This window comes from Mus caroli, chromosome 19, assembly GCF_900094665.2.
Source record: "Mus caroli chromosome 19, CAROLI_EIJ_v1.1, whole genome shotgun sequence".
NCBI lineage: Eukaryota > Metazoa > Chordata > Mammalia > Rodentia > Muridae > Mus > Mus caroli.
The window spans coordinates 57191659-57213448 of NC_034588.1; the positions used below are offsets into that span (position 1 = coordinate 57191659).

At 41.2% G+C, this 21790-nt stretch overlaps 2 protein-coding genes and 1 non-coding gene across 3 annotated transcripts in view; 1 reads left to right on the forward strand and 2 right to left on the reverse strand.

Annotated features, from left to right (window-relative positions):
- The first annotated feature begins 1244 nt into the window (after positions 1 to 1244).
- On the forward strand, positions 1245 to 5169 carry Nanos1 (nanos C2HC-type zinc finger 1). The gene has a single exon (XM_021152541.1). It carries the CDS (start codon positions 1518 to 1520, stop codon positions 2325 to 2327), a length of 810 nt encoding a protein of 269 aa, XP_021008200.1. The 5' UTR covers positions 1245 to 1517; the 3' UTR covers positions 2328 to 5169.
- Positions 5170 to 6356: 1187 nt separating this feature from the next.
- Eif3a (eukaryotic translation initiation factor 3 subunit A) overlaps positions 6357 to 21790 on the reverse strand; it is a 29156-nt gene continuing 13722 nt past the window's right edge. Inside the window, exons 8-22 of the mRNA XM_021151410.2 lie at positions 20905 to 21009; positions 20453 to 20551; positions 19027 to 19143; positions 18635 to 18820; positions 17821 to 18168; positions 17241 to 17345; positions 16787 to 16900; positions 16154 to 16276; positions 15033 to 15186; positions 13874 to 14058; positions 12726 to 12814; positions 11445 to 12136; positions 9329 to 9530; positions 8326 to 8525; positions 6357 to 7547 (exon numbers count right to left, since the gene is read on the reverse strand). Of these exons, the coding sequence (XP_021007069.1) occupies positions 7324 to 7547; positions 8326 to 8525; positions 9329 to 9530; positions 11445 to 12136; positions 12726 to 12814; positions 13874 to 14058; positions 15033 to 15186; positions 16154 to 16276; positions 16787 to 16900; positions 17241 to 17345; positions 17821 to 18168; positions 18635 to 18820; positions 19027 to 19143; positions 20453 to 20551; positions 20905 to 21009 (2943 nt within the window). The 3' untranslated portion in view covers positions 6357 to 7323. The remainder of the gene's footprint in view (positions 7548 to 8325; positions 8526 to 9328; positions 9531 to 11444; positions 12137 to 12725; positions 12815 to 13873; positions 14059 to 15032; positions 15187 to 16153; positions 16277 to 16786; positions 16901 to 17240; positions 17346 to 17820; positions 18169 to 18634; positions 18821 to 19026; positions 19144 to 20452; positions 20552 to 20904; positions 21010 to 21790) is intronic.
- Positions 19456 to 19587, reverse strand: LOC115030052. The gene has a single exon (XR_003835643.1). It is a non-coding gene; the product is annotated as a small nucleolar RNA SNORA19 (small nucleolar RNA).

A 21790-nucleotide genomic window follows, 5' to 3' on the forward strand; every position in this document is an offset into this window, starting at 1 on the left:
TTGAACTGGACTGCTGATATCCTGACAACAAAGGTCGGAATAACTACTTCTAAACAGGTCCATGACCCCCTTGTCCTATTAACCGTTCTTCCTCCCCTACCTTTGGTAGGCTATAAGGTAACCTGATGTGTTGAAGAACTTAAAGTAGGTTTGTAAAAAAAAAAAAAAAAAAAACCTAAGCCAAAACATGTGAATGTGACCTACCACCCAAAGAAAACTCACAGCATCAGAGGTCTTACCACCTTGCTTCCATTGACACTGTACGGTACAGAGTGGGAAAGCTAGATCAGCCCTCTCCCCTGCAGAGCATTTTCTGACCCTCACCCTAGGTCACATTCCAGAAGAGTCCTCGGTGCCTTTTCCTAGTTTCAAAGTTGCTTCTTTTCCAGGGAAGAGCAAGACTACCTCTTTCCCTCCTAGTAAGTCCTTTATTTTCCAGGGTTTTACCAAAAAGAGAAAATGTTATCTGTTTCAAAGCATTGAATATGCTGTTTTTCAAGTTCCACAGACCCTAGATTTCCATATAAGCACCCTGAAGAGGAGCTTCACACAAACTGGTCCGTAGTAAGAATTTCTAGACCAGTTGTAGCCTCCACCTGAGTAAGTGAACAGCCTATGGCCCCAATTTCTGAACACCTGTTGGACCTGTTGTGATCCTCCACTACTCGCTACCATATAAACATAAATCGTGAGCTTCCTCCCTGAGCCTCAAAGTTTATGGGAGGACTTCACCCTGTGGAAAGTGCTCCAGAGCGCTGTGCCAACTGAAGTCACTGGGTCTTTAGCTGGGCTCTGATGGGAGCTAGCGCTTAGCCTTGCCTCCCCCAGCTTTTCTTGCTGATGATGATAAAAAGGAAAGTGGTAGCTTCAAACCATAAACCCGGTCCAGCCAAACCTGCAAGTGGATGCAAGTGCATCCGTTGCTTCATTGCGATCTGTGCCATTGGCATCCTCAATACCCCGCAGTGAAAAAAACAAAAACAAAAACCCAAGCTGGGTAACCGGTTGAGGTCTCCACGCTCGTGCAAAAGCAAGCCCCAGCCACCGCCTCATCCAGTCGCTTTCTGCACAGCCATTCCCTCCCAGCAAGCGCCGCCCGCCCCTTCCCCGGTAGCCACCAATCAGCGTCCCGACCGGCGCCCGCGGAGTCAGGTCCGCAGCCATTGAGCGCCAGGGCCCGAGGCGGCGCCTCACCCGCCCCCTCGCAGGATGCCAGGCGCCCCGCAGCTGGTGAGGTGGGCGCAGCGCACGGGGCGCAGGAAGCGCGCGGGGCTGGAGAAGAGCGCGCGCCCGCCTCCGCTCCGCCTCCGTCCGGGGGCGCGGGCGCAGTGGCCCGGGCGGAGGATCGCAGGGGGCAGGGCCGAGACAGCGAGGAGGGGCACAGGAGAAAGCGGGAGCGATAAAAGGAAGCAAGACTGCCCTACCCCACGGCAGGCCGGCGGGCAAGCTCCTGCGTCCCTTCCGTCTGGCCCTTGCCGGCGGCGGCGGCGGGGAGGCGCGCGGCCCGCTGCCGGCCCATGGAGGCTTTCCCTTGGGCGCCACGCTCGCCCCGCCGCGCCCGCGCCCCCGCGCCTATGGCGCTCGTGCCCAGCGCCCGCTACGTGAGCGCCTCGGGCCCGGTGCACCCGCAGCCCTTCAGCTCCTGGAACGACTACCTGGGGCTTGCCACGCTCATCACCAGGGCTAGCGACCGCCGCTCCCCGCATGAGGGGCCCGGGCCCACGGCGGCGGGGCCCACGCTGGGGCCGCCCGAGGACGATGAAGACGATGACGGCGAAGAGCCGGAGGCCGGGGGCCGCTACCTGGGCGGTGCGTTGGAACTGCGCGCACTAGAGCTGTGTGCCGGCCCCGCTGAGGCCGGGTTGCTGGAGGAGCGCTTCGCTGAGCTGAACCCGTTTGCAGGGCGCGCCGCCGCGGTGCTGCTGGGCTGCGCACCCACCGCCTCCGCCACCGCCACCGCCGCCGCCGCATCCACGGCCGAAGTGACGCCGCGCGAAGAGCCAAGCCCTGCGTGGGCTGCCGAGCCTCGTCTGCACGCGGCTTCCGGGGCGACTGCCGCGCGTCTGCTGAAACCAGAGCTTCAGGTGTGTGTGTTCTGCCGGAACAACAAGGAGGCGGTGGCGCTCTACACCACACACATCCTCAAGGGCCCGGACGGCCGGGTGCTGTGCCCGGTCTTGCGCCGCTACACGTGCCCCCTGTGCGGCGCCAGCGGCGACAACGCACATACCATCAAGTATTGCCCGCTCTCCAAAGTGCCACCGCCCACCGTCCGCCCGCCGCCGCGCAGCAACAGGGACAGCCTGCCTAGCAAGAAGCTGCGCTAGGAGCGGGCTGCATCAAGCTGTGTACACCTGAAACCTGCGCTCCTCTCCCTTGCCTCAACTTGGGAAGTCGTCTTGATTTTACCGAAGCCGCAGGAGCGCAGCACTTTCTTGTGGAGTGGTCGGTCTCTGACGTTGAAATCTTGAATTTTGTCCCTAGTTTCTAAAACGCATCCAGAACGGTGAGGGCTGAGCGGGTATACCACCGGTTGAATTGCGGTGAATGAGGCGCTGTTTACTGTATACGTCGGCCTAGTTTAGGTGCGCAACCGTATGAAATTGTCTCTGATCTTGGATGTTTCGTTTTATGAATGGAGGCACTTTATAACGTTTAAAGTATTTTTAATAGCCTCTGAACTGAGTGTAAAACTAACAATTGTATGGAATGTCGGCAAAATGACTATTTTATTGTTTGATGCAATTAATTTATTTTAGTTTGTCATTCTAATTGCAGGTAAAGCAACTTAGTGCACTTCCCAGTATTGAGAGGGTGTTCCTCCTCGTGGCTTGTTTCTGTCCTAGATGGGAGGCTTAAAGGCACAATCTGTAGCAGGTAGAATACAGTTCCTTATCCTTTTATGCATCAGATATTCTGAATTAGCAAGTAGTCCTTCCAATCCTTAAAATTAACTGTGCCAAGGCTTAATCATATCGTGTACATATTTGGAAACGGTGCTGTTTGAGACGTGTATTTATACAGTGACAGTATTATGACTCCATTAATCTCCCCAGTAACTCCTGCTTAGCATTTTCTCTATGCACCACCCCGATGGTCCAATTCTTTGTGTCTGATGCTAAGAGACATTTCCTCCTCAGAAAGGAGGAACCTATTTAGAGCAGTGTTAACCCACCTTGATTGCTCAAGTTCAGGGTTCCTAAATAGAAAATGGGGGACTATAATGCAATAACTCGAGTTCCAAAAGGTTCTACTCTGGGCTGTTTGCCTTTCAATTTACAGAGGGTGTGCCAGAATAAACACCACTTCAAGTCTGCCTCATAAACTCCCTCTTGGTGGTTCCACTATTACTGAGACCCCTGTCTCCAGAACCCCAAAAGATCTTCATGCAAAAGTTCCTCTTTCCAGTACTCCTGTAAATCTATCATAGTGAGTGCTGGAATATGGCACAAAACTACCTACCATCTAGACAGAAGAGGCAAAGGTAAAGGTGGATTAAGTTAAATTCAGCCGTGCATCAACACCACCATCTGCTAATACCAGCCAAGAGATTAAGTATATAAAGTTTGCAATAGTCAGATTTAGCTAGGAATACTGGGAGTTAGGCTAGACTGCCTTTCGTATTAAGTAGCAACTTTACAGCAAACTTACTTTCTGTATAAAAAGAGGCGGTGTGAAAACACTGACAGCTGTTAGCCCTATTGGTAAAAGGGAGGACTTCTTCACAAGGAAGAAAACTATCCCTGTTAGTTATAGCCCCACCACATTCACTGGGCTTAGTCCTGAATGTATTAAAACGTTCCTTGTTATTTTGCTAGAAAATATACTACTTGTTTTGAGGTGAAGTTTTTCAAGTCAACATAAATTTGCATCCTCTAGCTGATCTGCCTTTTCAAAAAGGTATTCTCAATGTCAAAAGCAAGATCAAGTCAGATTGCTGTAATCCCATCAGATATTTCCCAAGGCACGTATGTATGGTTGCCAGTATTTAAGCACATGAGCTGAACCATAACCACATATACCTAATGCCAACTTTTAATTTTCGGCATCTTACCAGAACTAAAGGCTGCTGAAACTTGGCATTCTCGTTCCATGGTATTGAGAGGGTTCTGGAAAATATCAAACTAGGTAGCTGTTATAATACAGGGAGCTGTCAGAAAAGCGCTTCTAAACACAAGGACCCAAGTTCTATCCCCAGCATCTACATAAGGGAATAGTGGTATGCCTATAACCCCAGTGCTCATGAGGCAGAGACCAGCCTTACTATGTGGATGAGCTCCAGGCCTGAGTGAAAAACATGATCTCATAAGCTAGATGGTTGTCTTTAGTTGGACCTCCACATTCATCTGCAGATTTGGGGTAATTTAAGCCAAAGGTAGCTGTGGTTGCATCACTGGGGACACTAGCAAGGCAGTCTAGCTCCAGGTATGGAAAAATCCAGATTCAAAAGAAACATCTTGTTTGAAGAAAAGGAGAATATGATTGAGTAGGGCAACCCTTGACCTCTGACCTCCATGTACTTGCACAGTAGTGTCCACACAAAATTGTATCCCACATGGTGTTCTCCAACCCATGCCAAGTCTGTTTCCCAGCTAACAGATACTGAAAGTGTACAGCCAAAAAAAAGGAAAAAATACTTGTTTTTCCAGTGTTCTAGAGAAAATAAACTTAGCCCTAAAAATAGCCAATCCTTTAATCCTGACACTCAGGAGGCAGAGGAAGGCTAAGCAATCCTTGGAATGCAATGTTATAAAGGTTTTGCAAAAATGTTTACAGTAGACATCCAAGTTTAGGGCCATGGGTATAGCTCAATGATAGAGCACTTGCCTAGAATGCACAAAACCCTAGGATGCCATTAAAGGGACAAAAATGAAACTTAAAACCCAAAGTTTCATATAACACTTTGATAAAGTTGGCTTCTGCCTAAGAATGCACTGTGCATCTGGCTAGACCACAAAAAGGCACAGCATTGTAACAGCTTCACCATGGGCAGAAAGGCACAGGTTGTGCTGTGCTTAGCCTGCATTTGTCTATCCAAACTTGTTAGTTTTATCAGCTTTTTACTTTTTTGTACTTTATTTTTCCTATAAAGTCCTTTTCAGAAGTTAAATGGCTTTGATTATAACTTTTGTTAGATATATTAAACCAAAACCATGTATTTCAAAACTATCAGAAATGTGTTTTATTTCAGGCTAATTTTGTTGTCTTGAGTTTGCTGAAAAACATTCCCTCTAATGTCTCATAGTTCTATTATAAATTTAACTTTGACAAAGTGTCTTTGGGGAAAAAAAAAGTTTCACCAGCCAAAACTGACCTGGAAAATTCTGGAATTACAAGCCATGTAGCATTGGTGGCTCTTGACTAATATCCCATACATATGTTTGATCCCCCTAATGTAGTTAGCTCTTCTAAGGATTCTCTCCACCTTCAAGCATAGCTATAAGCATTAAGGCTCCATTTGCTTACAGCCCCAGAAGCCACGGGGCTCACCTGGCACATCCCGAAGATTAATCAGCTTTCCTTTAACCTCTTTAATGCTGGTGAGGTCACAGTAGAAGGAGAACTGTGATGGTAGGAACCCATGAGCTAGACCACAAAGCATCAGATACTTCTGCTCCCACCCTGTTCTCTAGGTTCTCTCCCACAACAGAAAGCAGAAACTATCTGGAAACCCCAACTGAGCTGCACGGCTACGTCTGCAGGAAAACCTGCTCCCCTCCCTACCCTGTACATTCATCTAAATGTAGCTGATCATAAGAATCACTTGCTGGGGATTATCTATGGCATCACATTAGCATCAGGCTCACTAGTAAAAACATACATAGGCAAGTTACTGCCCCAAATAAAGCCAGTGGTCTTTAAAACAAAAAACCAACAACAAAACACGTAAGTAGTCTATAAGTAAGTACTTTTACTTGTTTTGACTGAGTAAGCCCTCTAGCCACAAGAAACTTCCATAGTTGAAATTTCAGTCCTCAGTAACAAAGGAAAAAAATCATTCTCTCTTCTGGGCTGACAGTTTTAACAATGTAGTATTTTAAACCACTACTTAGTAAAATTTATAGGCTTACACAGACTGTAAGTTTGTGGCAAAAATCCTCTACAACTATGTTATTGGATTTTTTCCTAATTCCTGATGAAACCCAAAGTGGTACCTCATGCACACCACCTCAGAGAATGACTCAAGGTAATGTTTCCATGAACAAGGGCACTTCACAAACTTGCTAGCTGCTACTATTTGCTTTTTGTGTAAAGTTATTCTTTTGATACTAACAATGACATATTTTAAGAGCAGTGATAAAAATTCACAGAAACTTAATATATGGAATATAGCACCATTGACAAATCAACACTAACACCAATTATGTAAGTATTTTATTTATCACCAAAGAAAAAAACACAGCAGCAAATTCCGTGTTGGCTTCAATAAGACCAAATGGTTATTACTCTTTTTTTAACACAGCTACTACACTCCAAAATTGAAGTCAACACAGTCATCACTACAAATTACTTGTTGAAATAATCTATCCTGAAAAAAGAAAATTAGGAAAAAGAATTTAAACAATTCCTCCAAACCACACATTTATAAATATTGTCATATTTAAAATGCTTGAAAGGCATGAATTAGTGGAAAAGCAGTTTTGGCAACAGAAAAAAGAAACCCACAACAGTTTACCAAATGCTCTAGGAACCCAATGCTGTACTGTTCTGGATCTGCACTTGAGCAGCATCGTCATGATGATGACTAAAAAATGCTTTATACTCACCTCTCAAGTAAAGTCTACAGAAAACCCCATTACAACCAGTGTTTGTAATGTCTACTACACTGATCATAAGCTATAAACTGCCTAAATGTAGTTAATAGTAAATACCTAAGAAGGTATGTCCCCATTTCTACTGATGGAAAAGCTGTCAGATCAGTTGGCTTAAAGGGTTTTCAAATGTTTCAAGAGAACCTTACCTTATTCCAAATTAATATCTGATACTTCAAAATCAAAACAAAACAAAAAGATCAATTGTATACCAAGATAAGGTGTTTACACCTGAAGGGTTCACATTTTTATTTTTTAGTTTTTTTTTTAACAAATGATTGATGAAATAATGCAACACCTTAAGTTCCAGAAAATGGCATGGTTTTCCAACCTCCTGTGAATACAGTGCATGATCATCTATTATATATGATTAATACAAGTTCATGCTTTTTGTGTTATGGTGAGACAACATTAAAGAATTCAATTTAGACTGGTTGAAGCACAAGTATAATAATCCTTGAATGTGATCAAACCTATGTAAGCCACAAGTTTGACTCCATCATCTTGGGACTTAACGTCGTACTGTGGTCCATCCATCTTCATCAGTTTCATTCTTAGTACGACGAAGGGACTCCCTATCTTTCTCCGCTCTCCAGGATGCTTTCTCTTTCTCACCTTCTCGTTCTCTCTCTCTTTCTCGATCTCTTGAAAGAGCTGGGGGAGGAACACGACGAGGTGGATCCCTCTCTTCAGTCCGGTCATCTTTCCTGTCATCAGTGCGTCTCCAAGAGCTTGCTAGAAAAGTTTAAACATCTTTAAGTGTAGGCTTGTACTATTTTTATTGGTTTAAAATAAACAGACGTCTGCCTGAAACTACTTGGAAAACCCAACAATGCAGAATCACAGTAAAAGCCCCCACATTTTAATTATTGTGTCATTTCTGACCAAAATCTTTAAACTATGAACTTGCAGACATAACTGAAAACTGGAAATATTCTAATGGTCATAAACCTGAGAGTATAACAAAAATCAGAATATGTTAAGTCAAAGAATTTTTCACTCTTGAATTTTATCAAATGAGTTATAAAAACGTGAGATTTTAGTTTATTAGTTTTAATACTCTTCTGATTCTGCTGAGCAAACTGTTAAAAGGCATGTGAGGAAAGTAAGCACAATGGACATTTTAATGTCACTAGAAGTACTTATGGATATGAATTTGTAGAGGTCACTTTCAGGGAGTGAATTCTTTTGTTACCATGTTGTTAGGAGAGAGAAAACACAAAGTCCCTCCTCACTGAGCCAATCGCCAGCCCTAACATCTCCAGGTTTAAATTCTTGTGTTCATCTATGAGGACCTTACATAGTTAATGCTGTCTCCATTTTCATTAATATCAATTTCTGCTGCCTATCATTTAGTGTATTGCTACACTCACCTTGAGAAGAGCTTACGTCACAACCTGACAAGTACACTAAATTTACTCCTATCAGGGTTCATACTAATTTAAAAGAATTAAAAAGCCCCCATCATGCCATAAGCAGTTTTCCAATATTCTAACAGCCAAAATATCTCTACCTTCTTCTCGCTCTGATCTGAGGGGAGGTCCTCTCCGATCTCTATCATCTCTTAAATCCCTTCTGTCTCTCAGGTCTCTCAGATCTCGACGATCATCTCTATCCCGTCGACGGTCTTCCCTGTCCCTATCATCACGGCGACTTGAATCTCTCCAGCTTGAAGATTCTTCTGCTGGTCCTCTTCTCCAGCCACCTTCATCCCTGTGGCCATTTAAAGTGACAAGCTCAGTTCTTTACAGAATATATGGATAATTATAAGCAACACACCATCTGGGTGGTGTTAGTGCACATCCTTAATCCCAGAACTTGGGAGGTAGAGGCAGGCAGATTTCTGAGTTCTAGGCTAGGCTGGTCTACAGATGTGTTCCAGAATAGATAGGGCTACATAAAGAAGCCCTGTCTCAACCGCCCCCCCCAAAGCAACACATTAAATCCAGTTTATTAGTCTAACCTTATCAGAGTTTTAACTAACATCTGAATCTCGTATCTGAGAAAGCAAACAGACCTCACTGTAGTTATTTACCTAAAGATACTACACAACCCATATTCCAAGGGTCACAAAAAAGTTGCTGGCTGCCATTTTCTACTAGATTTGCTAGTGGCAAAGCCATTAAAACAGAGGGAACAAGCCAGGACTTTTACCACTAATAAAAACTGAGTGTGAATTTCAGGTCAACCTGAGTGAGCTACAACACAGAAAGATGCCACCTTCTCAAAAACAAACAAAAAAGGATTAAGACCAACTAAGCTGATCCATTGCTCTAAGTAGGAGTGGTAGACATCTGGAGTGGTTGGTTCCTTTATCAGTTATGTAACCTGCAAACAGCCAACAGGTTAAACATCCATATTCTCATTTTCTAGATGGGGCGAGGGGAGTGTTACTCACACTTTACGTGCACTCTAAGTGGTAAATTAAACTGAAGCATTATTTCTCAAAAGTGATTTGGAATGCACAGCAGAGTTTAAAAGAAACAAACCTGTTACCACAGTAGGTCATTACTAACCTGGGTCTTCTGAAACGATCCTCCCGGTCTCCATCTCTCTCTCTGTCCCTATCTCGTTCAAGGTCCTTGTCATTCTCCTCTCGATCTTGATTATCTCTGTCCTTCTCTTTGTCTCTATCCCATTCACGTTCTTCTGATGGTCTTGATTCTCGAGGTGGACCCCAACTCTCTTCTCTAGCCTTTTCTTTCTCTCTCCATCCACCTAGTTTATAAAAAGAAGCAATTTTATTTTTAACAAATTAACAACTATAGATTTATGTGGTGCTGGGGATTTAACTTGTTTAATCCTTAAGTCAATTACCACTGCCAGATTCTTGATTTCCTTTTTTTAAAGACAGGATTTCTTATTATTCCTTTATTTAGCAATTTATTTATTTATTTATTTATCATTATGGATGTTTGTGAGCCACCATGTGGTTGCTGGGACTCGAACTCACGACCTCCGGATGAGCAGTCAGTGCTCTTAACCTCTGAGGCATCTGACCAGCCCCACCTCCATTTTTAAAAGATTTATTTATTATATGTAAGTACACTGTTGCTGTTTTCAGACACATCAGAAGAGGGTGTCAGATTTCATTAGAGATGGCTGTGAGCCACCATGTGGTTACTGGGATTTGAACTCAGGACCTCTGGAAGAGCAGTCAGTGCTCTTAACCGCTGAGCCATTTCTCCAACCGGGACAGGGTTTCTCTATGTAGGCCTGGCTGTCCTGGGACTAGGCTAGCCTTCAAGTGTGTGAGATCAAAGGTGTGTGCCATTATGCACAGCCTACATTCAAAATATTTATAATCACATAATTAAAACTTGTGGCAATTTCACAATCACGAAGTTCAGGGGGGAAAAGTTGTCTCCTGACACAGATAATGCCAGCTCAGGTTGGTAGCACTGTGCCTCCCAGGATCAGCCCTTTTACAATAAACAAACAAACAAACAAACAAACAAACAAATAAATAAATATCCTTTTTAACGGTCTACTTATTTAGTACTGTGATTTTTTTTCCTGGTTACTTCACTGTCCAAATGACCCTCAAGCATAGGTTAAAGTACAATCTCCAATTTTAAAGGCAAAAGGGTACTAGACAAGGGTTCAGAACTGCTGACCATATATTGATGATAAATCAAGTACTGTTTCCACTAAAGTGGTTTAAACAGAAACACATCAAGAGACAAATTATATATTGATGGGTGGCAGACTATGAAGACACCTAACCTTGTATTTTCCCTAGGATTCCTCAGTACTTGGCAACTTCCTATAGGACACAACTAAAGTTAACTGAGAATCTATCAGACTGTCATTTTACAAAAGGCATGGAAGCCACTAGTCCTAAGGTCACATAGCTGACAGTGAAATATGACCAAAGCAAGAAAAGACAAAAAGGTCTGTCACAGATATCACAACTAGTAAAAGCAAAAAGGTGGTAATTACAAGAAAGTTTTATTCTGGGTACTACAAAAAGAACTGTCAGTAGGGGAAAATGGCAAAAACCAGTTAGTAGGGCAAGGCTCAAAGGAACAGAAGTAGGTAGATTTAAGGATCATCAAAAGGCAGATGAGGGCTGGAGAATGGCTCAGTAGTTGACAGCATATATTGTTCTTGTACCATGTCAGATATCTCATAACTAACTGCCTTCATTCCATTCCCAGGAAATTTGATGCTCTAGCCTCCAAGGACATCTGCATTCACATGTGCATACCCATATATAGGTGTGCATTCACATGTAATTTAAAAATAATGAATCTTTTAAAAAGGAGCTGAGATAAATGGCAAACTTAACACAAAGGCTAAAACAGAAAGCAGAGAACTCCTAATTTACACATTTAAGACAGTAGTTCATAAGAGCAGGTGTGTATTTGGAAGAGTGTCAGTGAGCACTCCCAGAAGAACAAAAATGAGCTCCTAAGTATGACCCCATGGACAGACAGTTGTGTGGACATTTAAAAAGAGTAATTTTTATGTAAAAGCCACTGCATGGGCATAAGGAAAAAGACCTATCTCTTATCTATCTAAAAAGAATATAGTACAACTATCATTTAGCCCAATAATTTCATTTTTTACATGTAAACAAATCTATCAAACATGTCACAAAACATCTTAATTTTAAAACTAGAATCTTACCTGGCTTGACAAATGGTCTCCAAGGACCAGGTCTTGCATCATCACCCCGTCTAGGAATCCTATCATCATCCATATTTCTCCAAGGCCCTCGGTCATCATCTGCACCTCTCCTGGAAATCCTATCTTCAGCAGCATTCCTCCAAGGTCCTCGGTCATCATCCATCCCTCGCCTGGGACCCCTATCATCATCCATGCCTCTCCTGGGACCCCTGTCATCATCAGCATTCCGCCAGGATGACCGTTCATCATCAGCACCTCCTCGTCTTGGCCCCCGGTCATCATCCATCCCACGTCTAGGTCCTCTTTCCTCATCTGCTGTACGCCAGCTTCCTCTCTCATCATCCAGTCCCCGTCTGGGTGGTCTGTCATCATCTAGTCCCCGTCTGGGTGGTCTGTCGTCATCTGTGTGACGCCAGCTTCCCCTGTCATCATCACCAATTCGCCTGGGAGGCCTGTCATCATCTGCATTACGCCAGGAAGGACGGTCATCATCTGTTCCTCTACGAGAAAATCTATCTTCATCGGGACCACGTCTAGGCCCTCGGTCATCATCCAGGCCACGCCTGGGGATGCGATCATCATCCGGTCTAAGAGAAGACTCTCTCTCTTCATCGTCCCCCCCCAAGCGCCTCAGCCGATCCTCATCTCTCCTGTGAGGCCTCTCATCATCCCGAGTTTCTCGTCTCCACTCCCTAAGGAGAAACAAGAAACAGCTTTAAAAACAAAATTTTCAAAAAGAATATGGACCCTTGATTTCACTATTTCTTACAAATCACCAAGTCTAAATTCATTAACTCTGGTCCTTTAAAAATGTTTCTAAATAAAAACTATGCAAAATTCAGTATCTTTAATCAACATAGACTAACAATCAGATAATAGTCTCGAAAAAATTACCTATATATTTTACAATGAGCTTCCTCTAAACTTTAATTTCTGCATAATTTTAAAGCCACTGTTCCCGTCTATCACTAGCAGTTACCATAAAAAATAGTCAAGAACTGAGCAAGTAGCTTAGTAGTAGAGTGCTTGCTATGCTGTTATCAACCTTGAGTTCTATACTCATTACTACAAAGATTAAACAAGCATGTAAATCCAATCCTTGGGAGGTAGAGACAAGATCAAAGTCATCCTAAAGCTACAAAAACCCTCGACACTGGCTCAAATAACAGATGCATACAATTCTTACAGAAACCTCATCACCTTTTTTTCTACACATCTGATTTGATTTTAAATCCCAGACACTAGGATCTAAGACAAAGAGCACTGATCCCACAGTCTTACTTTTCTGGTGGGCCTCTTCTCCACTCAGAGTCAGCTTCTGGTCCTTTCCTCCAGGTGCCTTCTGAATCTCTATCTCCCCACCGAGAGTCCTGCGGACAAAGCAAAAAGGCACATAGTTTATAATTACAACTACTGGAGTTACTACCAGTCAAGCACTTCATTATTTAATTAAACAAACCTCAAGATCCTAAAATAAGACTCTTGGTCAAAATGAGGCACTGCAGCTGTAACTTCATTGCTTGAAGACAGACAACAGGATCAGGAGCTTAAAGCTAACCTTGGCTGTGTGAGATCTCATACTCCCACAGAAATAAAAACCTAGGGACTGGAAAGAGTTAAGTGTATGTACTGCTCTTCTGGAGGATAACAGTTCAGTTCCCAGCACCAACATAAGATGCTCACAACTATCTGTAAACTCCTGCCCCAGTGAATCCAGTACTCAGCACTCCCCCATGTGCATAACTAAAAATAATCTACAGAAATATTATTTTCTGGGAAAAAAAAAAAATCAATAAACAAGCACTTTTGTTTAAAGAGCAAAGCAATAACTCTGAGCTGCTGAAGCACAAGCTGACAGCTAAAACTGGTGAAAAGGGCTCATTTTGTTTGCTTTTCTCTAGGAAATGAGTACAGCCCAAATGAAGCAGAGACAGAAGAGCAGATTTAAGGGACACACATGTTACCATTATGAAAACTGTAGCAGACAGATCTGAAGTATAGAAAGAGATTATGACTGGGGAAACAGTTTAGGAATCAAAAATGACACATGGGCTAATTTAAACTGAATTATGGGCAACAAAACAATTAGAAGAATTCAAGAGATGAGAGAAACAAGTCATTTTTGCATACAAGTAATATCAAGAAGTCCAATTATATCGTTGTACTATACATTTTGAATGAAGTTGGAATGTACCCAATTATCTCTCCCAATTGATGGAGACACTGAATACAAACAGATCTTGGTATCAGTAGTAGTCAGAGAAATCAGGCCACGATAGTACAAGAAAATTCACTGGTATATTTACGTGCAATTAAATAAATGCACAAGGTCTGGGAAGACAGCTCAGTAATAGGGGATTTGCCAGATAAAGTCTAGATTCACACTCCAGCAACAAAGAAAAAACAAAGAGAATAACGTCTATACTCACCTTCCTAGAAAGTGGATCATCACCAAGTCTCCTTTCTTCCTCTCTGCGCCTTTCCCTTTCTTCAATTTCCAGCTCTCTTTGCCGCTTTTTCCTTTCTACTTCTTCTAGTTTCTTGACTCGCTCCTGATACTCTCTAAGTTCTTCCTCCCGTTTTGCTCTCTCAGCACGCTCTCTTTCTTCTCGCTCTATGAAAATTTGTCAGGTTACTCAAATGTGCTTCCCACCCATACTCCTACCATCAGGGTTGCTCTTCTAGTATAAAGCAGAGATGCACTCGTTTTAGAAGGTGATAATAACATGACCAGCAATGTGACCAGCATTTACACATAATCTATGTATTTAATCCTCAGAACCTATATAAAAATGAAAAAAACACCTGATTCTTCAAAGTTAGCCTCTTCTACACATCATACATTCCCAATAATTTAGAAAAACTTAAATTTAAAGTAGATGGGAACCAACAAATAGTGATTAAGATTCAAAAAAACAAACAAGAGCCCCCCGTGCCCTTAAGAAAAAAAAACCCACAAGTAGTCCACCATGATTAGGATGGCCCTACACACTAATCATGCTTTTGTTCAGTCACACAAATCTAGGCAAAATTGGGAGGGAAGAGTATCAACCTAGGAACTATCTCTATCAGACTGGCCTATGGGCATGTCTTGACTGATGATTGCTGTGGGCAAAACCATCCTTGGGCAGGTGTGCCTAGGCTGTGTAAGAAAGGTAGCTGAGCAAGTCAGAGGGACTTATCAAGGAAGCAGCTTTCTTCTGTGGTCTTTGTTTCAGTACCTTGAGCCCCCTGGCAGAAACTCTGGCTTCCCTCAATGATGGACCATGATATGGAATCCAAATAAACCTTCTCTTTATCCCCCAAAGTGCTTTTGGTCAGTGTTTTATTGCAGCAACAGAAACCACACTAGAACTTCAACCGAATATATGGAGTTCCAGGTATAGAACCACCTATGTAATTATCATTAATGGCACAGGATACTAAACCACCAACAGGGAAAGTATAAAAGTATGTAGCTATAGACTGATATAGGAAGCAGCACCAACATATTCAAAGCACTGCGTTATCTGATCCCTTGGTTTTCTAAATAAGATTGTGAAACGTGGCACCCACACACCTATGCAGTTTAACGGTTACTATGGTTACCTTTGAGCATCTGCTCCTCTGCCCTCCTCTGCTCTTCTTCTTCCTTTTCTCTGTAATAAGTTATTTTGCGTTCTTCTTTCCGCTGCCTTTTCCGATCTTCTAGGCGACTATGCCTTTCTTCTGCTAAGCGCTCTTCAAACTGTTTCAGTTTTTCCTGCAAATTCAACAGTTACCCCACAGGCCATTTTTTTAATGATAAACATGAATAACAGTTTTACACTTGGAAGTTCAGACAATCTGAAAACCATAGAAAGTGGCCACCAAATAAATCCAAAAGCAGAATCTCTTAATGGGTTAAGAAATATTGTGTCATATTTGTTAAATTTTGAATTATTAGTATTATCTACACACTGGACTAGTATCACTGAGAGCTGAGTGCTTGCCTGGCACATCTGAGGTGGGTAGTTTCAACTCCCAGTTTCACCCCCTACCTCAAAAGTCACATTTTACTTATAATAAAGAAACTGACTCAGAGCTTTTAACAACAAACTATCTTTGATATAGCTCATTTCTTTTTTAGAACTCACTACATAGACCAGGCTGACCCACAACTCAGATCTGCCTGCCTATGACTCCCAAGTGCTATTATTAAGATAATGTACCTAGATGCCTGGCCGTGATCTAATTCACTTCTGAATCAAATAGTAAAAATAAAACTTAGGAAAAGGGCTGGAGAGATTGCTCAGCAGTTAAGAGCATTGACTGCTCTTCTGAAGGTCCTGAATACAAATCCCAGCAACCACATGGTGGCTCACAACCATCTGTAATGAGCTCTAACGACCTCTTCTGGTGTGTCTGAAGACAGTTACAATGCACTTACATATAATAATAAATCTTTAAAAAAGAAAAAAAAGAATCTAGAGGTAGCTATCTGGTAGGCCTGAAATTCCATCCTGCAACTGCCCCAAAAATCCCACACTTCAAAAAGATCAAAAGAATCAACTTTCATCTTTGAAACGCTTGAAAAGATTAAAATATCTCCCAACTCATCTATACAAATACTGAGTAATTACCTGTTAATTACCTGTGTTAAGGGAAAATCCTCAAAAGAAAACTCAAAGTTCAAAATTAAACTTTTCCCTAAACAAAACAAACAAAAAAAGACCCCATAGTGAGCTTACCTCATAGACAGACTGCCGGGCAGCTTTGAGCCGCATCACAAATAGATCTCTGTCTTCCAACATTCGTGACATCCTATTCTTATGCTCCAGAGCTTTTTCTCGTTCTAGCTGCATTGTAGTGATCTGAAAGTACACAACACTAGGTAATCTCCAAAGCATCACCCCAGGAAGATGCTCACGTTCCTTACACTGAGAAGCTTCCCCTTCCCCTGTATTTTGCAGTGAAAACAGAACATCCCAACAGATCCCTAATGGAAGTCCTATAAAAGCCTCCATACTGTCCCAAGTATTTTCTATTTCTGCTTAAATACGTATGCCTAAGGAGAATTATCACAAAATCCTAACTTATGCTTTAAAAAACAGTAAGAATTAACAACATAATCCTGTAAGTCTCCAGATGGTAGACCCTGAGACTTCAGATGCCCAGGGCCCCACAAATATGACCTCTCTCTCATTTGTGTGCACATAAGGCTGTAATTAATAGTTTCTTATTAAACCTTTACTTTGAACCTTTCTTTTTCCAGTAAACAGTCGTTAAAGCATTACATCTAGCAAAAGAATTTAAAAACTTTTTCTGGCTGACTTATAACTTAGCTTATGGTCTATGACACCACAATGAAATGAAAAGCTTACTCTTTCTTCTTCTTGCTGTTCCCACAGGTCCATGTCTTTAACCCTTTGTTCCTCATAAGCACTCTTTATTAAAGGAATTTCTTCCAAACGCTTAGCTCTCTCAAAATAGTCAATCTGAATGGGATGGAAACAAATGCAGTGTTACAAAATAACCCCCTTTTTTGTTTTGTTTTGTTTTTTGACACAGGACTATATACTGTCTGCCCTGGAACTTCCTCTAAAGACCAAAATGAACTCAAACTCAGAGATCAACCGGCCACTGATTCCCAAGTGGAGGATTAAAGGAATGCACAAACACCACCTGGCCAAAATAGATTCTTTTTAAGTTATATGAAAAGATTAGCAATGCCACTAGGCAGGAGGATCAAGAATTCAAGGGCAATCTCAGCTGCATAGCAGTTTAAGGGCAGTTTGGAGACCTTGTTTAAAATCCATCAATCTACCCTCTCATTACCTTCTTTTCTTGATTCTTCAGGCGTTCCTGAAGTTCCTTCTTTTCTTTCTCCAGTTGTTCAACCTGTTTGGCCATAATAAAATCTGGATCCAGTTCTTCAAGGTCCTGATGGCAACACAAAGGCAGAATTGTACTTACTTATTTGTGTCAGAGCTTCTCTCTACAGAGCCCTGGCTATCCCAAATCCACTATGTAGAGCAAGCTGGCCTTGAACTCAGAAATTCACCTGCCTCTGCCTCCCTGAGTGCTAGGATTAAAGATGTGTGCCACAATTCCTGGCTCTAAATACTTTTTAGAAGATCTGAAGATTTAAATACTTTTAGAAGATTTTAATTATGGGGAAGAGTGTATGTGCACTTGAGTACAGATGCCTGAATGTCAGAAACTAAACTTGGTTGGCTCTTCTAGAAAAAGCAGTACATGTTCTTACCCATTAAGCCATCTTCTCCAAGTCACAAATTAAATACAAATATAATTAATAATCAGCTGCTTTCTAGAATTTTCTACTTAAATGGGTACTCAGTCAGGAAAAATGCCAAAATTAACCAAATGGGAGCTCAAGAGTAAAGAAACTACATACTTCAATGTCAATATCTTTAAATGCTTTGGCGCCCAGCTCTGTCTTCTTGATCTGCTCTAACCGCTCCCGAACAGTTTTCTTCTTGATTTGCTCGTGTTCTTGAAGGATTCGTTCCTTCTCTCGCTCCTTTGCCTCTTGGCGCAGCCTTTCTTCTTCAGCCTTCCGTACTTTCTGGAGTTCAGCTTCTCTCTGCTCGAGTTCTTCCTTCTCACGTTGAATATTCAGACTCTCAAGACGCTCTTTTCTTTCCTCAATTGTCTGTCTCCGAGCCAGGATCCTCTGGTGCTCTTTTCTTGAATTTTTAAGATATGCATTAACTGCCAACTGATGCTGTTCTTCTTTCTCTTGCTTCAAAAAAAAAATGCATTTACAATGATCATAACTATATCCTGGTATTGGATAGCAATAGTAAAAATAATTGTGAAACACTGGCTTTCAATGAATTATGTATTTAGATAATGTTCTAGTACAAACTACTGTGTTACTTTCCAGTCTCTAACAATGACACAACCTAAGACACCATTTATTGTTCTTGGCACCAAATGTATTCTGTCAAATCAAAAAAATATAAACAGAGCTCATCAATAATAACTAAGCAAGAACCCAATCACCTCAACAACTGGGCCACAGCCGATTATTACTATAGAACCATGAGACATATTTAAAGGCAGTTCCATGGCTTGTTTGACAAAAGCATCTCAACACCAGTGAACAGGAAATCATAAAATCCCTTCTGCAGATTTCATCTCTAACCATATTGTGAAATGTAAGTCCTTCAAAACTTTTATAGCTCATATCTCCTCAAGATACATACCAGAATGTGAGCAGGTTTGATGACTTCAAGTGCTTTTGCAAGCACTGAGGACATGGCTGTGAGCTGATTTCTTATTTGTTCTGAAGGCATGCTCTGCAGATGAGGACCAATTGGGGCATCTTCTCGAGTTGCATAATTCAAATCTGATCCAAAACTCAGAGTCCGGGAAGTATGATCAATACGTACCTTTAAAAATTAAATTATAAATAACCAAGCATATATTACAACTGAATGAGAAAATTATCAAGCCAAAGTTAATAGAAAAGTAATGAAAGTCTGCTCAATGGAGTTTTTAAAAGGTACCATTATACCAAAAACAGAGAAACGAAAGATTTGTGTCTTTCTAGTTCTCAAAGACCTACCAACCTGCCAATGCTCCTTATAACACATACCTGCAGGTCACAGTGCCTGGCTGCATCTACTATGGCCCGTTCCAGTTGGAAAGCATCAACAAAAGGAACCAGAGAAGTCAAACGAGAAAACTCAATGCTCTGATAAATCTGTGCCACCTGCACAAAAAAACACAGGGTTAATAACAACAGCTACTACTTAATCACATGTTTTCTGTAAAATTTCATGATAGCTACAGGAAGCAGAAATTATGCACATTGTTCAAAAAGGGAAAAACTAAAGTTCATACAATTCAGCCCAGCAATAGACTACTGGAACTTGGGTTTCAAGCCCAGGTTCCAAATCATATGCTATGACCACATTATACATATCTATGTTCTGAATTCCCAATTTCATAAATGAAAAAACCTAATGGTCACATTCATAGATAAAGTCCTGCTACTTACCCCAATACAAATATTTCTAATTCTTTTTGTCTGAAGGAGACTGGCAGAATTACTATATTCAGTTACTCTGCTAATTAACCTTCAACTATTTGTATAGCACATAAGAAATAACACTGCTCACATTTTCAAAAGAAAGCAGGTCAATGAAATGTGCAAACATATCCTAATAACTCCTCACGAAATAAAGTACAAAGCACTTATTTCACTAATAAACCGCATCACTTAACCACAGTCATGACACTGGCCTAAAATGATGAAAACACTAATAGCTAGTGTGAGCAAACTGTAAGATGCTCTTGTAATATACTGCTAAAGTCTATTATATAAACTATGTCACTAATTCCACATATTTATTACAGAAGTCTCACTCAATATGCAAAGGCATGAGCCTGTTATATATTTGATGCTGTAACAATTTCTAATGAGAAACCCCGAAAAGGAGCTCCAGTGGCACTGGAAAGAGGTGTTTTCATTACTATTATCTGAGCAAGTACACTATGGATCTTTCAGACTATAAAAAAATCCTGTAGGTCACCCTATATTAACAAAGAAAACTCAGATCTAGGCATAATGATGCACACCTTTAATCTCAGGACTCAGGGGAGCAGTAACCCATTTCTAATAAAACTCAAAGTATCTGGCAAGGGAAGAAAATTAGGAGGGAAGAAGTGGTTAAGTCATTGACTCTGCTTTAAAATTACAAAGAATTGGGCAGGAGTGGAACTTGGGGTAGCTTTCACTTGTTAAATCTAAATTTTTTTCAGTCATGTCATCAAAATAGTCATGTGGCTATGGATGACAGAGGATTCCCAGAGCCAACCAGTTTAGCTAATTTGTGAGCAGCAGATTCAGTGACAGAGACCTCAAGATAGAAAATAGCAAAGACAGCCAATATCCACATCTAGTCTCCATATACTTGTGTGCACATATACAAAACGAGTATGTATATATAATACATGATATATACAAAGTCAAGGGCACAAATCTCAGTTTCTCCATAAATCATTTGCTTTTATTTTACCTGTTGCAGAAGGCGGAGTATGGTATTGTTCTGGAGTTGTGGTACATATTGTTGCAATTCTGGTTCCTTTTCAGGTTGTTCCCTAACCCAATTTAATACCTATAAAATCAATTAAGTTGGACAAAAAAAGTTCATATGCAGCAGACACAAGGACAGTTCACATTCTTTTAACTTCTTTATACAAAACAGCATATATAAACATAAAATTCATCCAACAACACTATCAATTCTTGTCTGAAAGTAACTGACAGAAGTGGCTAAAGTAGTCATGCTAATTTACCTCCCCAACTGTTTAGCATCAGAAATATCTTTTCTCTTGATATGAAGAAAATAAAATATGCCATCCTCAACACATAGGGGAACAATGACAATGTTCTTTACACAAGTACAATGCTCAACTGCAATTATGACAGCCATATAGTAAAGAGCAAAATGCCTATCCCAAAGCCTACCTTTGTAACTCTTTCACAGAGTTTTAGTGGGTTGAATTCCACCTCCAACCAGTTGTAAAGGTCTTTCACTTCAGGGACAACATACTGTAGCACACTGAACCTGACCTGTAGTAAGAAAGCAAAAAGTTTAACTGCTAAAGGAAATTTCCCAACTGGGAATCTGAACTGACTATAAATTAAAACTAGATTATCTAGTAATTCCCTGGAAAACTCAACAAATACCCAAATACAATACCCATATTGTTTCTATTTATAATTAACAGTGCCCCCCCCCCAAAAAAACACCAAAAAACTTGAAAATAGAATAAACCAAAAAGTAAAATGCTATACAAGTATCACAAAATCACCAGGACAGCACTATTCTTTTTAGAGAAAAGTTTAAAAAGCTCAATGTCAATTAACAGGACAGGAACATGTTCATCTAACAGCTCTGGTCTCATCATCAGGCTCTACATACATTCAGTCAATCAATCATATTTAAATAATATTCAAGAAAATAACTGCAGCTGTCTTAAATGCCTTTTTCTTATCACTGTCACCTAATCATGGCAAATGATTTATATGAGTATTCTAAGTGATCTGGAGATAATTTCAATTTTATATGATTTTATGTAGATCACATGCAAATACAACCACTACCCTATTCCAGACTACTAGCACATTGATGTTCACTGGGATCTGAATCAGTAATCAGTAAGTACTTGATTCACCATATACCCAATGAACCACTGCTTTAACCAATTGTCTCAAATGAGCAATGTACCCATTTCATCAGTGGTTTCCTGTTCACACAGCAGAAGCCTGACAATGAATCTGAATTCCCAATACTTAATCATGAATTAAAACTTTCCACAAAAAGTTTACTCTACAAAGAGATACTTAGAAC

Excerpts from the sequence above, each read along its gene's own strand:
- Nanos1 (XM_021152541.1), top strand. The coding sequence starts at position 1,518 with ATGGAGGCTTTCCCTTGGGCGCCACGCTCGCCCCGCCGCGCCCGCGCC.